The 17954-nt window shown below is 34.0% G+C and overlaps 3 protein-coding genes across 3 annotated transcripts; 2 read left to right on the forward strand and 1 right to left on the reverse strand.

The window, feature by feature from the left end:
- On the forward strand, positions 1-2769 carry LOC132180688 (exopolygalacturonase-like). Its single transcript, XM_059593593.2, has 4 exons — positions 1-174; positions 787-1095; positions 1338-1853; positions 2314-2769. The coding sequence occupies exons 1-4, from the start codon at positions 1-3 to the stop codon at positions 2566-2568; spliced, it is 1254 nt and encodes a 417-aa protein (XP_059449576.2). The 3' UTR covers positions 2569-2769.
- Positions 2770-7515: 4746 nt separating this feature from the next.
- On the forward strand, positions 7516-9767 carry LOC132180689 (protein GAMETE EXPRESSED 1-like). Its single transcript, XM_059593594.2, has 6 exons — positions 7516-7991; positions 8107-8694; positions 8779-8905; positions 9016-9202; positions 9300-9447; positions 9533-9767. Exons 1-6 carry the CDS (start codon positions 7516-7518, stop codon positions 9765-9767), a joined length of 1761 nt encoding a protein of 586 aa, XP_059449577.1.
- A 5989-nt stretch (positions 9768-15756) lies between these two features.
- Positions 15757-16250, reverse strand: LOC132183398 (uncharacterized). The gene has a single exon (XM_059596829.2). The coding sequence runs from the start codon at positions 16139-16141 to the stop codon at positions 15836-15838; it is 306 nt and encodes a 101-aa protein (XP_059452812.1). The 5' UTR covers positions 16142-16250; the 3' UTR covers positions 15757-15835.
- Positions 16251-17954: the final 1704 nt, after the last annotated feature.

Genomic DNA, 17954 nt, shown 5'->3' on the forward strand with positions numbered 1-17954 from the left:
ATGAGTTTAGAATTGAATGTTGCTACAATATCATTGCTATTGCTATTAGCATCCACTGCCAATGCCGCCACTGGAAAAGCCGCCACTCCTGGCAAAGCCGCTCCTGCCAAAACCGCCGCTCATGTCTTTGATGTGAAAAGTTATGGAGCAAAACCTAATAGAGATATCACCCAGGTATTCATGCACAATGCCATTTTCTCCTTATAATCATGTAATTATATGTCAGAGAAACTTCATTTACTCTATGATGTTTCATTGCTTTTGCAATTATATTTTTAAAGTTTCAAAACTCTCGATGTCGTGTATCTAAGTTTAAAAAGTTTGCAATGTCACCCATATCATTAAGGTTTGGAATTAAAACAGTAAATGAGTGAAATATCCCGTATATGTACCTATGTAAAAAATTAAAAATTACAAAATTACCCTAATTGATAATTATAAATTATTATTTAAAAAAAAAAAAATCTTGACGTGTCTTGACCCACGGCAAAGCTTTGTTGTGGGTCAAGTAAAGCATATGTTAATTTTTAACTTCTAAAAAAAAAAAAAAAAAAAAAAAAGGAGTATTTTGAGAATTTTCATGTCTTCCTTTAAATCAAATATAAATGAAGGAGTGACATTGCAAATTATTTAAACTTGGATACCCAACATTGAGAGTTTTTAATATTTAAAAATGTTATTACAAAAGTAACGAAACAATATTAGGGATTAAGTAAAGTTTTCCCAAATATTTTGTCATAACTGCTTGCTAAAAATCACTTTCTTCATCATTCATTATGTGTTTAGGCTGTGACAAAAGCTTGGAATGATGCATGTGCATATTCAGGCTCGAGTAAAGTTGTAGTTCCAGCAGAAACATACAGGGTGGGCACAGTAAATTTTCTTGGCCCATGCAAGGGTCCTATAGAGTTTAATGTTCTAGGGAGCATACATTCCCCAGGAGACCCCAAATACTTCAAGGGGGATAGTTGGATTAGTTTTGTACATATCGAGCACTTAACAGTGTCAGGCAACGGAGATTTTGATGGCCAAGGAGGAACTGCTTGGGGTAGAAGTGGCTGTTCCAAAAATAGCTATTGTGTCCATCTTCCCATTGTAAGTGTAATTCTACCTTATCTATGTACAATAAATAAAGTTTTCCTTTAAATCAAGTTGAAGGATATATGCGATATGTTTTAATTAAAGATCACATGGTCTATTAATAGATTAGGTCAAAGAAATTTTGTTCAACCCAGTTTGAAGGCAAACATTATTAGTGTACAATTGCCACTATTTTTTTAAGCATTACCTAAAAGGAATGACAATTTTATGGTGCTTATGCTTTCCTAAATCTACAGAGCCTACGGTTCGACTACGTCATCAATTCAATAGTTCGAGACATAACATCAACTAACAGCAAACAATTCCACATCAATGTCTTTGGGTGCCAAAATCTTACATTCGACCATGTTACCATCAAAGCACCTCAAAACAGCCCCAACACAGATGGAATTCACATCGGACGTTCAACCAATATTAAGGTGATTAATTCAAAGATTTCAACTGGTGATGATTGTGTCTCCCTCGGTGACGGTTCCCGTAATATACTTATCGAGGGAGTCATGTGTGGACCTGGCCATGGTATCAGCATAGGAAGTCTTGGTAAGTACCATAATGAGGAGCCTGTGATTGGGATAAGAGTTATTAGCTGCACTCTTACAAACACACAGACTGGCGTGAGAATCAAAACATGGCCAGATTCTTATCCTGGTGCTGCCTCTGATATGCATTTTGAGAATATTGTCATGAAAAACGTCGACAATCCTATTCTCATAGACCAAGGGTACTGCCCATGGCATCAATGCAAATCACAGGTACCTTTTTTTTTTCTTTTTTTTTTTTTTTTTTCTTTACTGGTACATATATATCATCACATTGATCAGGTTTCATGTTATTATAGCTAGGAGTGACAATTCGTGTTCACATGTGGGTTCAGATCTTATCGATGTATGAGTTAAGACTATATAGGCCAACCCTTACTCGATCTTTTTAATTATACTGGTCAAACCATCAATCTAAACCTACTAATTTTCTATTGGGTTCATGTTGGATTCATGGGTCGTGTTGAAAATTGCTTATGGGTATCAAACTATATAAGTCAACTTAAATTGACCAATTTAATTAAATGAGTCAGACCCTTCAACCGTAACACGCTATAATTTATTAATCATGAGTTATGTCAAAAGTCCGTAATTATATATAGCTTCATTTTCAGGGTAAAGGAATGTCACTAATACCATAATTTTGGTGATCTTTTTCTGGGTTTTCTTTTAGCTTCCTTCTAATGTCAAGATCAGCGATGTTACCTTCACGAACATAACAGGAAGTTCTCGGACAAAAGCGGCTGTGCAGATTATTTGCAGTAGTACACAACCGTGTCAGAAAGTGAAGCTTCGTGACATAGACCTCAAACACAAAGGAATAGATGGCTCTACAGCTATATCCCGATGTATTAATGTCGATCCCATTATTAGTGGCTTCCAGAATCCTCCTCCTTGCACCCACAACACACTTGAGAAGAAACCCTAATTAGTTGCTTGCTAGCTAAGCTAGTTTAAGTATACCACCGAACCAGCAATTTGTTTTTCTTTACGAAATTATGAAATGCTTGAGTTTCAATCTTAATTTTATTCTCCCCCAAGAGAAACTAGAGGAATTATGCTTGGAAATTTGGCCTTTTTGAAAAGAGACATGCAGATGTAACCTATTTAATTTACTACTTTTCCTAGCTTGTAGTAGAACGGAAAATTAGAAATGTAATAAATTAATAAATTGTGTGTTATAGGGGATATGCTTTGACAAGTGTTCTATATGACATAGAATATGAAAACAATTATTGTGTACGTGTTGAGCAATGGTTTGTGTTTTGGGTTTATTTATTATATTTTTAGCTAATTAATGGTTAAATCACTGTTTATTCATCAAAAGTTAAAGGGATGGAAAACAGTAAATTTAATCAATAAAGGAGGTTAACACATGAGATATTTAATTAAAATATTGGATAAAGATAATGTTCAAACTCATGACATTTACTCTAATACATACCCGGACTTGGCTTCTATATATGCGGTAGTTGCTGTACTTTTTTTAGATGGTCCAGATTTTGCTAGGACCTTTTTAATGCAAAAACTAACGTACCGTGTTTACTAAACCACAAGACCAAGCATGTTTTCCGTCTATTTTTTTTCCGCTACATAGCAAGTCAAGCCTGGGTTTCAAGTTAAGATCCACTGCCTTGAAGCCAAAAACCAGACCACAAAAAGAAGCCCCTCGTCCCCCGATGCACGCAGCAGATCCACTGCCGAAATATCCCGTTTTACGTCTGCCATTAAGCCGCACACTACAAAAAAAAGGACATTTTCTGACGTGGCTACAGTACCTCCTTTGTTGCCACGTCAGAAAATTTCTGACGTGCAAATTTTAAAACGTCAGAAATTTTTTTTCTGACGTGTAAATAGTGACACGTCAGAAAATTCTGACGTTTTAGATGTTGGAGCGTCAGAAAAATATTACAAATTTTAAAATTTTAAAAATAATATAATTTCTGACGTTGCAAAATTTGCCACGTCAGAATGCTATATATATGTATATATATATATATATATATATATATATAATCAGATATGTATATTTATAAATATAAACTAATATATATATATATATATATATATATATATATATATATATATATATATTAGTTTTCTGACGTGTGACACGTGGCACGTCAAAAAACTACTTTAAAAAAAAAAACTAATATATATATGGGGAAAATTTCTGACATGTGAATTTGGGGCGTCAGAAAATTTCTGACGCGCCAAATTTGGCGCGTCAGAAATTTTCTGACGTGCTAAATATTGCACGTCAGGAAAAGGAAAAATTTCTAAAAAGACCGAAATTTTGAAATTTTTCCCCCTCCTTATTTTCCCTCCACTTTTTTTCTCTTTTTATTCTTTCCTCCTCACTTATTTTTCCCACAGTCTGTCTGTCTCCTCTCCCTTCTCTCCACGGCAGATGCAAGAAATTAGGCAGAAGAAGGAGAACCAAAAAAAGGAGAAGAGAAGAAGAAAAAGAAAGGGAAAAAAGAAGAAGAAAAGAAGGTGCAGAAGAAAAAGAAAGGGAGATCGAAGAGAAGAAGAAGAGAAGAAAAAGAAAAAAAAAAGAGTAGAGAAGAAGAAGAAGATCGATGATCGAAGAAGAAGCTCAAGTGCCATCTCTGCAGAGATGGCAGAGATGTGCGATCTTGGTGTAGAGATCGCACATCTCTGCAGCCCATGGTGCAGAGATGGTGATCCATCTCTGCACACCATAAACACATGTATGTGTTTATGGTGTGCATTACCGGCAGGAATTCTCAAAAAAATAATAATAATTTAAATTAATAAATTTTTAATTCAAAAACAAAATTTCAGAAAAAAAATTTTTTAAAAAAAAAATTAATTTTTTAATTTTCTGACGTGTGAGTGGGTAACACGTCAGAATTTTCTGATGTGTTGCCTACTCACACGTCAGGAAATTTTTTTTCCTGACACCTACGTTTCTGACACTCGACACGCGTCAGAAACGACCCGTCAGAAAAATTTTCTGACGTGTCGGACACTATAACACGTCAGAAAACTCCTGTCATTAAAAAATGGTTTTTTTGTAGTGGCAGGATGGGAGGTGGCGCGTCTTGCCACGACCAAGATCGCAGGATGCACACCACGCCGGTGTGTGTCCACCACCACCTCTAGGCAGCAGTGGCGACGAGCCTAGCTAGATCCGTGATAGTGATACCCCTCGTATATATTAGCGCTTCTTTGAGAGCCATGGCTAGCCTACTTGACTCGCTGCCCCCGTCTTTCTATCCTCACATTAGTGTCTCGTTGACACATGGGTTTTTAACCCAATTAATCTTTGAGAAAATGTCATTAGCATGGAACTCTGTGTTTTGATCTGACTCCTATAGAATTTTGATAATAAAATAAAGGAAAAAATATTAAAAAAAACTCCTCAAACTACCAGCCGTTTTCGATTTAGCCCCCTAATATTTCAAAAGTGATAAAGTAGCCTCCCAAACTATCAAACTATTACATTTTGGCCACTCCGTTAATCAAAACCGTCAGTTTGGACAGAAACTGCAAAACGACGTCGGTTTGATATGGGTAAGTTACTACAATGCCTTTTTATGAAAAAATTAAAAAAAAAAAAAAAAAAAAAAAATTGGAAAAAATATAAAAAAGCCTCCCGAACTACCAGTCGTTTTCATTTTAGTCCCCCTAATGTCCAGAAAGTGATAAAGTAGCCCCCCAACAAAACGACGTCGTGTTGAAGTTTCCGTCCAAACTGACGGTTTTGATTAACGGAATGGCCAAAATGCAATAGTTTGGTAATTTGAGGGGCTACTTTATCACTTTTGAAATATTAAGGGGCTAAATCGAAAACGACTGATAGTTTGAGAAGTTTTTTTATATTTTTCCCTAAAATAAAATAGAAGTTTCATTTGTTTATTTATTTGGACTCGAAGTTTCAAACCCCTGGTGATGGAGCTTAAAGAATCAGACGGTCCATTATAAAGAACCCCATCCCATGGCTGTCCTTTCTGAACCTTGAAGAAAAAAATCATATATAATGTGAAAAACTAACATCAGTTGAGAAAATCAAAGAACGCCTTCTCAAAATACACTCTTAAGTCTTAAAGGTCATCTACTTTGTTTAGTAAACACCGTTAGTTTTTTGAGTTAAAAAGGTCCTAACAAAATCTGGGCCATCTAAAAGAAAGTACGGCAAATATTCCATAGTTTAAACTACGACATATAAGTTAAATCCTACTAGTATTATGTTAAATATCTATTTATCTAAAAATATTTAAATTAATAAAAAATAATATATTTAATTATTTAATTAATATTTTAATACTGATAAGGTGAATGGATGAAAATTTCACTATTTACATCCTTGCTTGTCCATTTATCCTCATATTGTATATGTTTATTGTGCTATATTTATACATGTAATAAAATCCATGTGGAGGGGCTATTCATGATGGTACTACTGTAATTGAAATAATTAATAATTTAACATTGTATCATAATACAAATTTTAATTTTCGAATCCTGATTTTACAGTTGACCAAACATGAAATTGACCAAACGTACAGTTCATGGCTCATTACACCAGGTCAAGGTGGGATGGACTAAGTCTAAATAATCTACCAAATGTGCCAAATTACAATTGGGTGTTCCTTTTTTCTTTTAATTTTTGCTTTTAGATTTGATTACTTGTTGTGGGTTGTAAGTAGGCAAAGAAACAGAGTCAAGTCGGTGGTTCTCTTAAAGAAAAAAAAACGTCACCGTTTTTGTTTTTGTTTTCGTTTCCTTCCTTGGAAAGGTTTTGTTTTTATTGTCGGTTTATTTCCCAACCTATCTATATATTTGTCTTGCTTCAAGCGAGTTGTGTTATACTTCCTGCCACAGTTGAGTTGGCCGGAAGCCAGAAAGACAGGTAAAAGGAAGAAGAAGAGCTTATTGGCTATTACTCTTGCATGCACCCAAAACGACAAGCTTTCTGCAGAATTGGCTCTTACACAACATCAACAGCCAGTTTAATACAATCTCAACCAAGGTATCTCTCTCACAATTTCCTTCTTTTTTTTCTTTTTTCTTTTCTTTCCTAAATTTGTTTCCTTGTAATTATCTATTTTCTTTGTATGGTAGTGCGTATGGTATTCTGAGTGCTTGGTTTCTCTTCCAAATACGAACAATCCCATTGAAAAGAAGCACCTTTTAAAACCCATGATATGTTCAGGGATTGATAACGATATATATATATATATATATATATATATATATATATATATATATATATATATATATATTGGTTACCTGCATGTGCATCGAACTCAGCAACCATGTCAAACTTTTGCATCAAATAGATGAATCGAGAATGTGAACTTGTTCGATGGGGGAGTCAATTTATTTTCAAAATTTCAGGGGATCATTCATCAATGGTTTACAAGTCTTAAAGAAATATTCAGTTTAGGGGGGAATAAAATAAGTTTTAACTTCAGAAAAATATCTGAAATATCATACAATTAGGTGAAGTGATTTGAGAAGGTTAAGGACAACCCGAAAATTTCATGCAGTTGGAATAATATGTTTCAAATTAAGACTGAAATCTTAAGAGGGTATTTTTTATTTTATTTAATTCTCTGCCTGGAATTTGATTGTAATGGATCTTGTATTGAACTTCTGATGAATGAGCATATATTCTCTAAAGGGCCGGCTCCTGATTAAGCAATTTATTAATCATTTTGTTTTCTCCCAGCTCTGTCAATCATGTAGGCATCACTTGTGCTTCCTTTTCTAGCACTTGAAATCTTTTTAGAAATATACATACAGCTCTATGCCTTTATGATTTACTTAGTTGGATATATAATTCAGGTGATCAATCAAAGAAGAAGAGGAACAATCAGGCCAGGCCAGGAAAGAAATCCAGATCATGGGGCAATACAAGTTTCTTCTTTTTCTGTTGGTCTTACTTTCAATATCAAAATCTGGCACGTCATGGTCTTGGTTTCCAGGCAACAAACAATCCAGTGAGGACGCTCATGAAACTCTAAGAATCTCTGGGGATGTTGTGGCTGATTTCTCGATGGATGCTCTCAATGATGAAAAGGGAATGGAAAGGTTGAACAATGCTAGAAGAAAACTGACTGGCTTAAAATCCTGTTGGTATGATGCTTATCAAGGGCTTTTTGCCAAGTGCTCTGACATTACTGCTGATGACAATGAAGGGAGGAAGAGATTTGCTTGGGATCTTAGCAATTGCTTTCAGAAGGATTCTGGAAGATCCTCTTTTCCTCCATGCCGTGCTGGCTCTCCAATGAAATCATGCCTTGAAAAACTTGATAACAATGCCATTCATACTTATCGCCAATTCTTCATAGAAACCAATTCTATTTGCAATCAGTTACAGTTGAGTATATATTAGCTTCTCTCAATTTAATTTCTTCCCTTTTTCTTGAAATATCTAGAAGAAAATACCAAAAATCTGATTTGGATTTGAATTTTGATTTTGTTTTGTTTACAGGTCTTCTTATTTCAGGCTTCACACAGAGAAACTGGTGAATCTTTTGGTAAAATCAGCTGACCATGCAGAAGAAAAACTAGAAACCATTGAAGAGAAAGCAGAGCATTTGTTGCAGGGCTCAAAAGATATCCATGATTCTTTGACTAAAATTGATCAACAAACCCAACAAGTGGCTCAAACTTCTGAGAATGTTAAAAATCAGATCAAAGGTGTATTGAAGCAGTCAGAGGCAGTTTTTGAGCAATCTGAGAAGATTACAGCTTCTCAATCAGAATTGCAGAAAGGGCAAGAAAAGATGAAGATTAAATTTGAAGAAGGGATGACAGTAATTCATGAGTCCTACAATAACCTTGGAAAGGAAATTGACAATTTACAAAATGAGGCTGTTGAAATAGAGAACAAGATAAGCAAAGTGGGAGATACAATGTATACAAAGATGAGTAAGCTCCAAAGCAAAGCTGATGATATTGGGAACATAGCTGGAATCTCCTTAGATAAGCAAAAGCAACTTATACAGGGACAATCTGAAGCGCTTCAGGGGCTTCAGTCCCTGGCCAAATTTCAGTCTCAAGCACTAGAAGAGAGCAGGTAATAAAGGCAATGGAGCCATGTACTTAAATTCATATTGTATGCTTTATCTAATCAGTTGTTAATTTTCTTCAATATTTGCAGTGTTATCTTGCAACAGCTAGCTAAATTAGGGCGCGAGCAGCAAGAAGAGCTCCTTCGGCGACATGTGCAGCTTCAACAAGCTAATGACCATCTGGTTGAAAACTCAAAATCAATCTTAGAAGCTCAGGTTAGCTTTTAATTATGCTTGCATCTTCTCAAATCTCAAGCAATGCAGCCATGCGTGCAAGTTCTCAAATTGGTTTCTAATCCATAAAGTCCATTTTTTGTATTATGCAGGAAGCTTTTGAACAGAAGCTAGCAGCAATGTTTCTAGCTTTAGATAAGCTGTTTGCCTTGCACAATACGTTAGTGCTTGAGGCACGATTGATCAAAGCCGCCTTTGTTTACACCATATCAATATTTGTCATCTACATGTTCACCAGTACAAAGTCAACATATAGTGTGAGACCCCGGCTTAATATTGGTAAGCGTATTTGTTAGAATCTTAATTAAACGTTTAAATCAACCATTTCCGATCAACTTAAACTTGTGGAATGTTAATGATTTTCTTTTTCTCACAGGTCTAGGTGCTACATTCTTGATTGAGGTTGCTATACTTCGATATGTGACAAACGGTATTGAGCAACAAACGTGGATGATCAATCTAGCTAGATCCCTCTTTGCAGGTCTTGCTGTCTTTCAGTTTCTACATGCCATTTTCACATACAGGTATCAGCTTAAAGCTTTTGAGATAAGTTATTCTGAATTCAAATCTCGACTTTTCACGTGATGATGGACTTTTTACAACTTGCAGGGACTTTGAGAGGTTGAATTTTGAGATGCTACAAGATCTGATGAACAAGGTGAAGTCTTGGGATACAGATGGTGATGAAGATTGGACTCAATGGATTGACCCTGAGGTAGCAGATGGGGTAGACAATTTCCAAGATCCTGACTACATGCCACCAAAAGAAGAGGGCATTGGAGAGAATTATTTTGTTACCTCTTCACCTACTAGAAAATACAATCTTCGTAGCCGTTGTCGTTAATTTTTCTCTGGTGACAAATTGATTCTAACAAAAGAATTGAACCAATTAACAATTGTTGGTCCTTTTCTATCATATATAATTCCATCTGTATAATGTATACACAAGAATTCTTAATAGGCATTCTATATGATACAATCTTATTTTAATTTAATGATCAATTTTTTTTTTTAATTGATTCATTCTTGTAGTGTTCGCTTACACATTATGAATTTCTATGGCTTCTGCAATAGTAGGCTCGGTGACATAGTCTTTTGGTGCTGACAAGGTTGCCAACGTCTCTCTCATACTATCTCTAATATCATCTCTGTAGAGCGGTGTGTTTAAGTTGATTCACTAATAAATTTCGCTTGATTTATCTCCAAGAAAGAGTTATGTTAAACTTACAACTAGTCTATAACTCTTATAACTCTTTTACAACTTGCTAGCGTATATCAATATGATGGAAGAATACTTTAAAAAAAAATTAAAAATAATAATAACAATAATGGGCCTCTTAGCCTTTTTTACTCAACAATTATCTTATTTTATTTTACTCAAGTCAAGTAATATTTTTCTTTTTTTTCTTAAAAAAAAAAAAAAAAAAATTAAACATAAAATATAGGAATAACTACAGTTTCCACTCTTAAAGTTGGTTAATTATTTTTCCTAAAGATTTCTGTGTTTCGTTAACACTAGCTAGCCCTTTTGACGACACCTGAAGCTCTCTTGAGAAAGCTTAATAAACAATATATGGATCAACATCGTTTATTCTTCCAATGGGTGTAAGTATTTTTAAAACAAAATTACTTTTTATAATGACTCTGCATAAACCAAGTGAACACCTAACATGATAAAGTCCAAAATACCATATTTTTCATCAACTCATCGTCAAAAACACCAGATTTTTCTTCTGGCTTCCGCCACCACCACAGTCCCTCTTTCCTATTCGTTCGTTGAAGCAATTCACAAGTTCTTCAGTCAAATTTTTTTTTTTTTTTTTTTTTTTTGGCTATTCTTGACATTTCTTGTAAGCCATAAATATATTAGCTTTCTTTTATGATCCTAAACCTTTTAAAGTACCATTTATATTTATTATGGGCTATTTTTCTCATCCAGTAAACACTTCAAAATAAAATTTTTTGCTAAAATTCAGTACAATAATATTGTGACTTCACACGTTGTTTAGGTGTGAAAAGAGAATGTATTGGGGAAACTATCTTTTGCCCTCATGAATTACAACACATTTTCACTTTATCCCTATGAACTATCAACTGTGACACCCGACCCCATGAACTACCATTTTATGCTCAAAAATCCCCCGTCCGTCGGTCCAAGGCTCTTTCCGTTAGTCAAAGTGACAACTCGTTATAGTTTATGGGGGCAAAATGACAATACATTGTAGTTCATGGGAGCAAAGTGACAATGAATTGTAGTTCATGAGAGCAAAGTGACAGGTAAACTATCTGAGTTAACGTTTTTGACTGATAGAATAGGCCATTGACTGACGGAATGGGGGTTTTGGATATAAAATGGTAGTTCATGGGGGTCGAATGTCACAGTTGGTAGTTCATGGGGGGGAAAGTGTCAAGGCGTTGTAGTTCATGGGGGCAAAAAGATAGTTTCTCCGAATGTATTTTATATGGAATATACTCTCTCTAAATAGTACAAGGCTTTTTGGAATAAACCCAATCTAAAAAACATGCATAAGCCTAGAACGGACAATATCATTTCACTTGAAACCAAAGACGAATCTATGGAGGGACTGGGAGTGGCCCTGGTCCCCCCAAATTACAAGAAAAAAAAAAAGTTTTAAGGTAGAAAAAAAAAAATTAGGTAAAAAAGAAAATTAAGATATTTTTTGCCAATTGGTCCCTCCCCAAAAAAATTTTGGCCTTTGGTCCCTCTCCAAATTGAAAATTGGATCCATCCCTGCTTGAAGCTGATATCCTCTGTTCCACGATGTGGTTCGCTTTAAACAAATCTAGACCCTCAATCTTTTTACCTAAAAGTGTCCGATTCTTTTGATTTATAGGATGTAAGCCGAATCCTCGTGAATGTTCGCCAAGAGATGATCCTACTCGTTGACAGAGCCGGCAGGCAAGGTAGGCTTACAATTATAATCCATGAAGAAAATCATGCCCCACCCCCGATAGCATTTTTGATGTAAATAAATTCAAATTTGATGGTCTGTCTACTTGATTCCCCATATATATAAATTTTGATATTTTATGTACTCTTCATCAAGAGTATCTTAGTCACTATCAAGTCTCAATTATTTCCATCGGTACTTGATAATCTACTTTATTCCCTCCCTTGTCATTTTCAGCCCTTATAGAAAAGTGAAAAGAAATATGGAGGGTATAGGAGCTTGGCATATGAAACCGTGTTGATTAAGCAAAAGATAAGATAAAAGCACTTCCAAAGCTACTTTAAGTTTTCCATGTCATTCTTTTAAATCATTACTCTAGATATGTTGCTTCCATACTTTTGTTCACTTTTATTATGATAATTAATAATCATAAGATGAAGAATAAAGATGTTTGAAAAAACTCAAAAAAAAAAAAAAAAAAAGTATATCCTAATTCACAATTGTGTCGTTCTAATCCTACAATTCATCAGAATATATCAAGAAATCAATCCAAAATTGAGAAAAGAAAAGGAAAAAGGACAACTCTGCCAATCATAGCAATGATTGTTAATTAGGGTAATAATTTTTAATACGATTTGGAAATTTGATATGAAGTTAACAAATTAGGGTTTAATAAAGTAGGACTCATGTCAGGTTGGGTCACCCTAATTAGACCTGTTTAATAAACAGGTCAATTTCGAGTCGATCTGTTTAACCAACAGGTGAACCACATAACTTGTACATATAAACGAAAACATTTTTTCCCCTATTTTTACCATCTTTACCTTAAATTCTAAGGCAAAAAATTGCCCTCAATCTCATTCCTAGCTGTAAGAATATAACTTCGATAGTGTAATTGTTTTTTATGTTCAATAATTAAGAAAGGGTAATTACATTTTTTTCCCCCACGAACTACAATGCATTTTTATTTTGCCTCCATAAACTATCAACCCTACTGCTCGACCTCATGCTCGACCTCATGAACTATTATTTTGTGTTTAAAACTTTCCTTCTATCAGTAAAAAAATGTCAAATCAAACAGTCAAAAGGGTTAAGTCATCTCAAAGCAACATGTTTACTAAAAGAATCATACGGGTTAAGTAGTGTCATCGGCTTATTTAAATAAATTGTGTGAAGGTTGAGGAAAAGAGGAGAATGGTGAATTTGTGTATTTTATTTTCAGAGTTTTAACACTCCCAAAGTAATTGTTTAATTTCCCCCGGGATTTGCCGTTGATGTGATGCCCACCGATGGGATTAATTAGTGATGTCTGCTCAGTGTTAACGCTATGAAACTTTTCCAATTTGACAAGTATTAAATATTAATTAAATCCTTAATTATACGGTTATACCGACAACATATTCATTATTAATTTATTATTGTTTGCTGCTGATCACGTGAGCGCTGGCCACTCAAAGTACTACATTAATCTTTGTAAAATAATTAATTAATTTTAATCGTAATTAACATGACTATCATGTAAACTGACTCATCAGTTTATAAAAAATTATACTTAATAACAATTGTAGTACCTCATAATTAAGCATTTTTCTTTATTTTTCATTTTAATGGAAAGATAAATGTTACCATATATATATATATAGCATATTCTATTTGGAAACATAGCCACATCAAATTCTATCCTTTTGGCTAACATCTTCCTTTGATGGCTCTATAACCAAATTGAATTCGAAAAACTTACGTTAAGACCTATAAAATTTTCACATCAAATTGTATCGTTATTGTCCGAGGCAAGTAAGCCCTAAACTTATTTTTTGTGTTTCTCTCTATTTAAAATTGCACGTAATTTGGGCAGAAAATTTGAAGGAATAGTATCCCTCGATAATCATCATCAAATGGATTAAGCTTGTGAATAGAAATGGCTGATGTTTTGGAGAGAAAAATCTTATACCATTAAATCTTGTAGGGTTGGTAGCTACTCGATCACCACCAATGAAGTTCCCATAGTTGGACCAGTTGACTGTTTGCTTGTTTCCCACTTATTATGGACATAAATTCAACCACATTATTGCTCTTCTTTTAGGCTCCCCACTAACTATTTTGAATTCTTCAAACATTCATTTATTTATCCCCCTCTAGCTAGCGACTACCAAAACATTTATTTATTTTTTTATTGGAAATAAATATGGAACAATTAGTTCCTAATTAGTAGCTACTGCACCCAAAAGAAAAAAGAAAAAGAAAAGTAAGGGATCTAAAAAAAAAACTTTTAAAAATGGCAAATTAATGAGCTTGCTTTCCTAGAATTGATGATATGGTATAATTGGTAGGCAACAGATCATATCTAGTTTCTGACAAAGTAGAGGCTTCTCGATAAAAATGCGAATTTATTCCCATAACTTTGATTAAAAAACAAAATATTCCACCCCAGTAGAAAGGGTGGGCTCATACCTATCCAATCTGTTTTTTTAAATAATAATAGTCATATAATAGTACTTTCACGTTAATGTTTATTTATTAATTTGAAACAAAATTAACAAAAATTTTAGACTTAAAATCTTCATGAACCGGATCTTAAATTGACCAAATTGAAAACTGAAGTCTAAAAAGATAAAATCTGCTAAAGTATAGGGGAATTATAAAATATTTTCAAAAAAAAAAAAAAAAACAAAGGGCCCTTCATGAGTATCATGCTTTAATTTACCTAGCATTAAGGATTATCAAAGTATGCTCAATGAGGTGGCTTACAAAACTTGTAAAATGGAGCACACACTCAAACGTTTCATATTATAATGGAAGGGTATACATGCAAAGTGATTAATTGAGAGAGTAAATTGCACCATAATACCAAGGCAAAAAATTGCAGCAGAAGCTGGCCGGTTAAGGAGCTTCAACTTTTCAAATTCTTCATTGTGTATGAGTTCATGAGTAATTAAAGTTTCGAAAGAAATCACAAAAAGAAAAAAACTTTTGTTAAACATTTCTTTCTTAAATAAATAAATCGTATTTTAAAAAATTCTACCATGAGTTAATGCATTTTAGGGACTTCTTTTGTGTTAATTGGTTTGAAAAAATAAAATAAAATAAAATAAAAGGTTCTGATTTGACATAAATATGAAAACAAAAGACAGAAAACAAAAGTTTTAACAAACGGAGCTCGTAGTGTTTATTGTGACCTCAAAACTTCCTTATACACTGCACAAAGGTTTCATCCTTCAACCTTATATATTCTTCTGGCTTATCTTCAGTGAAAGAATCATTAAAAATTTAAAAACACGAGAATTTCCAATAATGTTTTTCACTGGCCGGAACTAAGCCAAACTCCTCCCCCACATGACAAAAGGTTCACTATGTCAAGGAGACAGATTTCATTCTCTCCCCCAATAAAACAGACCAAACTTTAAGTTGCAACTATCCATTATTAAACGTAATCTTATAAAGTACATGACTACTATAATAATTAGTGACCCATTTGTGTGCAAACATTATTAATTTTTAATTAATTTAAAACCCAATTAAATAAAAAATCACTCTCTCAACTTTGGATCATAAAATTCTTGAAACCTATTTGAATATATATATATATATATAGTACCATCACCGAACTAAAGCAGAAGCCACCCAAGAGAGCCAATTGATGATCAAAAAGCCATATTCACAAATCGAAGGTCGCCAATATTCATATATATATATATATATATATATGGATGTTGAAAGCATGCATGCACTTCGTATCAACTCTATATATATATTATTGGCACACAAAAAAAATATACATATATATAATTTTTTTTTTTTTTTTTTTTTTTAACATGGATCATGATCACCATATATATACTAGGTTATTTCTGCCAATATATATATATATATATATATATATATATATATATATATATATATATATATATATCCATGCAAGCACTTGTGTACTATAAAGAAGAAGAAATCCCAAGTCCTTTTCAAGAGCACCCAGAAAGCAATAATGGCCGCTGTAATTTTTTTACATTAATATTGCATAGCGCATGCTGTCGCTTACCATGAGATGATTCATCTCTGAAAGCTGAGCAAACTCGCCGGAAACCCACACCCCATCAGCGCCATTAACATGCGGGTGAGAGAAGCAGGAGAGAATCGAGATCGGAGCACGCAGAACGGTGCAGATAAACGAAAACCCGTGCCACCCGTGCCGTCTTCTTTCCATGTCAGCTCCATTTCCGCTGGCGCCGAACATGCTCTCGTCGGCTACTCGTGGACTCTTCTTCATGTTTTGGAGGTTTCGGGTGACTGCAGCCAGCATATGCCACATGGATCTTCGCCGAAATTTGGGTTGAGGTGGAGATAGATAGAGAAGGGGGTTGGGAAGTTTGGAAGGAAAACTTTTCTATGTGGCTTTTGTTAATGGCATTTTGGTGGTGGTGTTGCTAGTGCTAGTGTTTATCACAAAGGTTGATGGGTGCCTTTTAAGGACCTTCACTTGTGTGTGTCTATTTTTTTTTTTTTTACATTACTTTGTGGGGTCTTTCAAAGCTTAACATGCCGACAAATCTGACTAATTATAAACAAATCTTTCCATTATGTTTCTGATTTTTGAATCTATCAATTATATCATCACCAAATTCAGCCAATACAAGTGAGAAGTTTTTTTAAGTATCTTTAAAATTTCATTTGAATACAAATTAACTAAAAGGTCCCACCCACACACACACACACATACATACATACATACATACATATATATATATATATATATATATAAGCTCAGGGAGCTCAGGCTTGCGTCATGTGTTCTAATATAAGCTAAAAATAAGTAAATTTTATTTGTGTATTAAATTTGAGTTGTGTTGAGGTATGAGTATAAAACTATACATATAGGTAAATTATAACCCAACCCATTTAATTAAAAGGTCGGACCCTTCAATCTTAAACTGTTAATTTTGTGTTGGATCGTGCTAAATTTACAAGTCGTGTCAAAAATTAACGACCATAAATGTTGTGTATGTATGTATTAGGTTTGTGTTTTGTAGACGCATAAGTATAAGATTATATAGATCAATTATTATAACCTTACTATTTTTAATTAAATGGGTTAGACTTCCAAAATAAATTAAAAAAATAATTTTTTGAAAACACATTAACAAATAAAACTCTTTTTCCAAATACGCTAGCTATTAGCTAGAATTAGAAGACAATTGTATCACACAAAAATGCATATGAACCCAACACTTGAAAAACAGTTATCAGCGCGCACAAGCAAACTAGTTTGCTATCAATATATAAGAGTTCAAAATATTCACGGACCCTAGTTAATTATCATGCAATCACATCAAAACTTGCCCTAATCAATCCTAATCCAACCTATGTAATCAAATAGATTAAATTTTTTAATCTTAATCAACTAATTTCGTGTTGAGCTCGTGTCAAGTAAAAATTATCAACACTAACAATACCACATCAAAATTAAAAATGCATGGCACCCTAACTTATGCCGTGTGTGAGCAGACAAACGGCACAAACCAAACCCATACAAGCAAATGAGAGAAAAAAAGAATGGGTGAAGATATTATCAAACCGGACATGTTGATTGGTAAAATTGAGTAATTTGTGATCGAGAATCATAGCCACCTGATGTCTGGTCTTTATCTACACATGTTTGTCGAATGTGTAGATATATACTAATGTACTAGGATGATGCGAAGTTGTGGAGCCAATTTGGAACATGTAGGAGCTGGAATCGATACCATGAGTGTTGTAATATATTGTGATAGGGACCCATGGATGGACATGGTATATATATATATCATGAGTAGTACTACTGCACTATTGCTCCCACTTCGTCTCACCAAATTTTGTTTCATATATCAACTTGCATATATATATATATGCTGAAACACGTGCAGCTGAAACACGTGCAGCATTTGCATAAACAGGGTTGGCCGGCTGGGGTAGAGATGATAATCATCATCATCCTCATCGTTGAGGAAATCGTCAACGCCAGCGCATTATTACATTTGCCACTGTCTAGTTTTGAGCTAGTCCACAGTTTACCCCACTCTCATGGAACAAAACAAAATTTGGCTCATGTTAACCAGTGCTACTTCTTTTAATTAACATCGTTTTCT

This window comes from Corylus avellana, chromosome 5 (genome assembly GCF_965113065.1).
Source record: "Corylus avellana chromosome 5, dhCorAvel1.hap1.2, whole genome shotgun sequence".
Lineage (NCBI taxonomy): Eukaryota > Viridiplantae > Streptophyta > Magnoliopsida > Fagales > Betulaceae > Corylus > Corylus avellana.

Excerpts from the sequence above, each read along its gene's own strand:
- LOC132180688 (XM_059593593.2), top strand. The coding sequence starts at position 1 with ATGAGTTTAGAATTGAATGTTGCTACAATATCATTGCTATTGCTATTA. Across the intron at positions 175-786 it reads CTAATAGAGATATCACCCAG|GCTGTGACAAAAGCTTGGAA; the intron begins GTATTCATGCAC and ends TTATGTGTTTAG. Across the intron at positions 1,854-2,313 it reads GGCATCAATGCAAATCACAG|CTTCCTTCTAATGTCAAGAT; the intron begins GTACCTTTTTTT and ends GTTTTCTTTTAG.
- LOC132180689 (XM_059593594.2), top strand. The coding sequence starts at position 7,516 with ATGGGGCAATACAAGTTTCTTCTTTTTCTGTTGGTCTTACTTTCAATA. Across the intron at positions 8,695-8,778 it reads CAAGCACTAGAAGAGAGCAG|TGTTATCTTGCAACAGCTAG; the intron begins GTAATAAAGGCA and ends CAATATTTGCAG. Across the intron at positions 8,906-9,015 it reads AATCAATCTTAGAAGCTCAG|GAAGCTTTTGAACAGAAGCT; the intron begins GTTAGCTTTTAA and ends TGTATTATGCAG.
- LOC132183398 (XM_059596829.2), bottom strand. The coding sequence starts at position 16,141 with ATGTGGCATATGCTGGCTGCAGTCACCCGAAACCTCCAAAACATGAAG.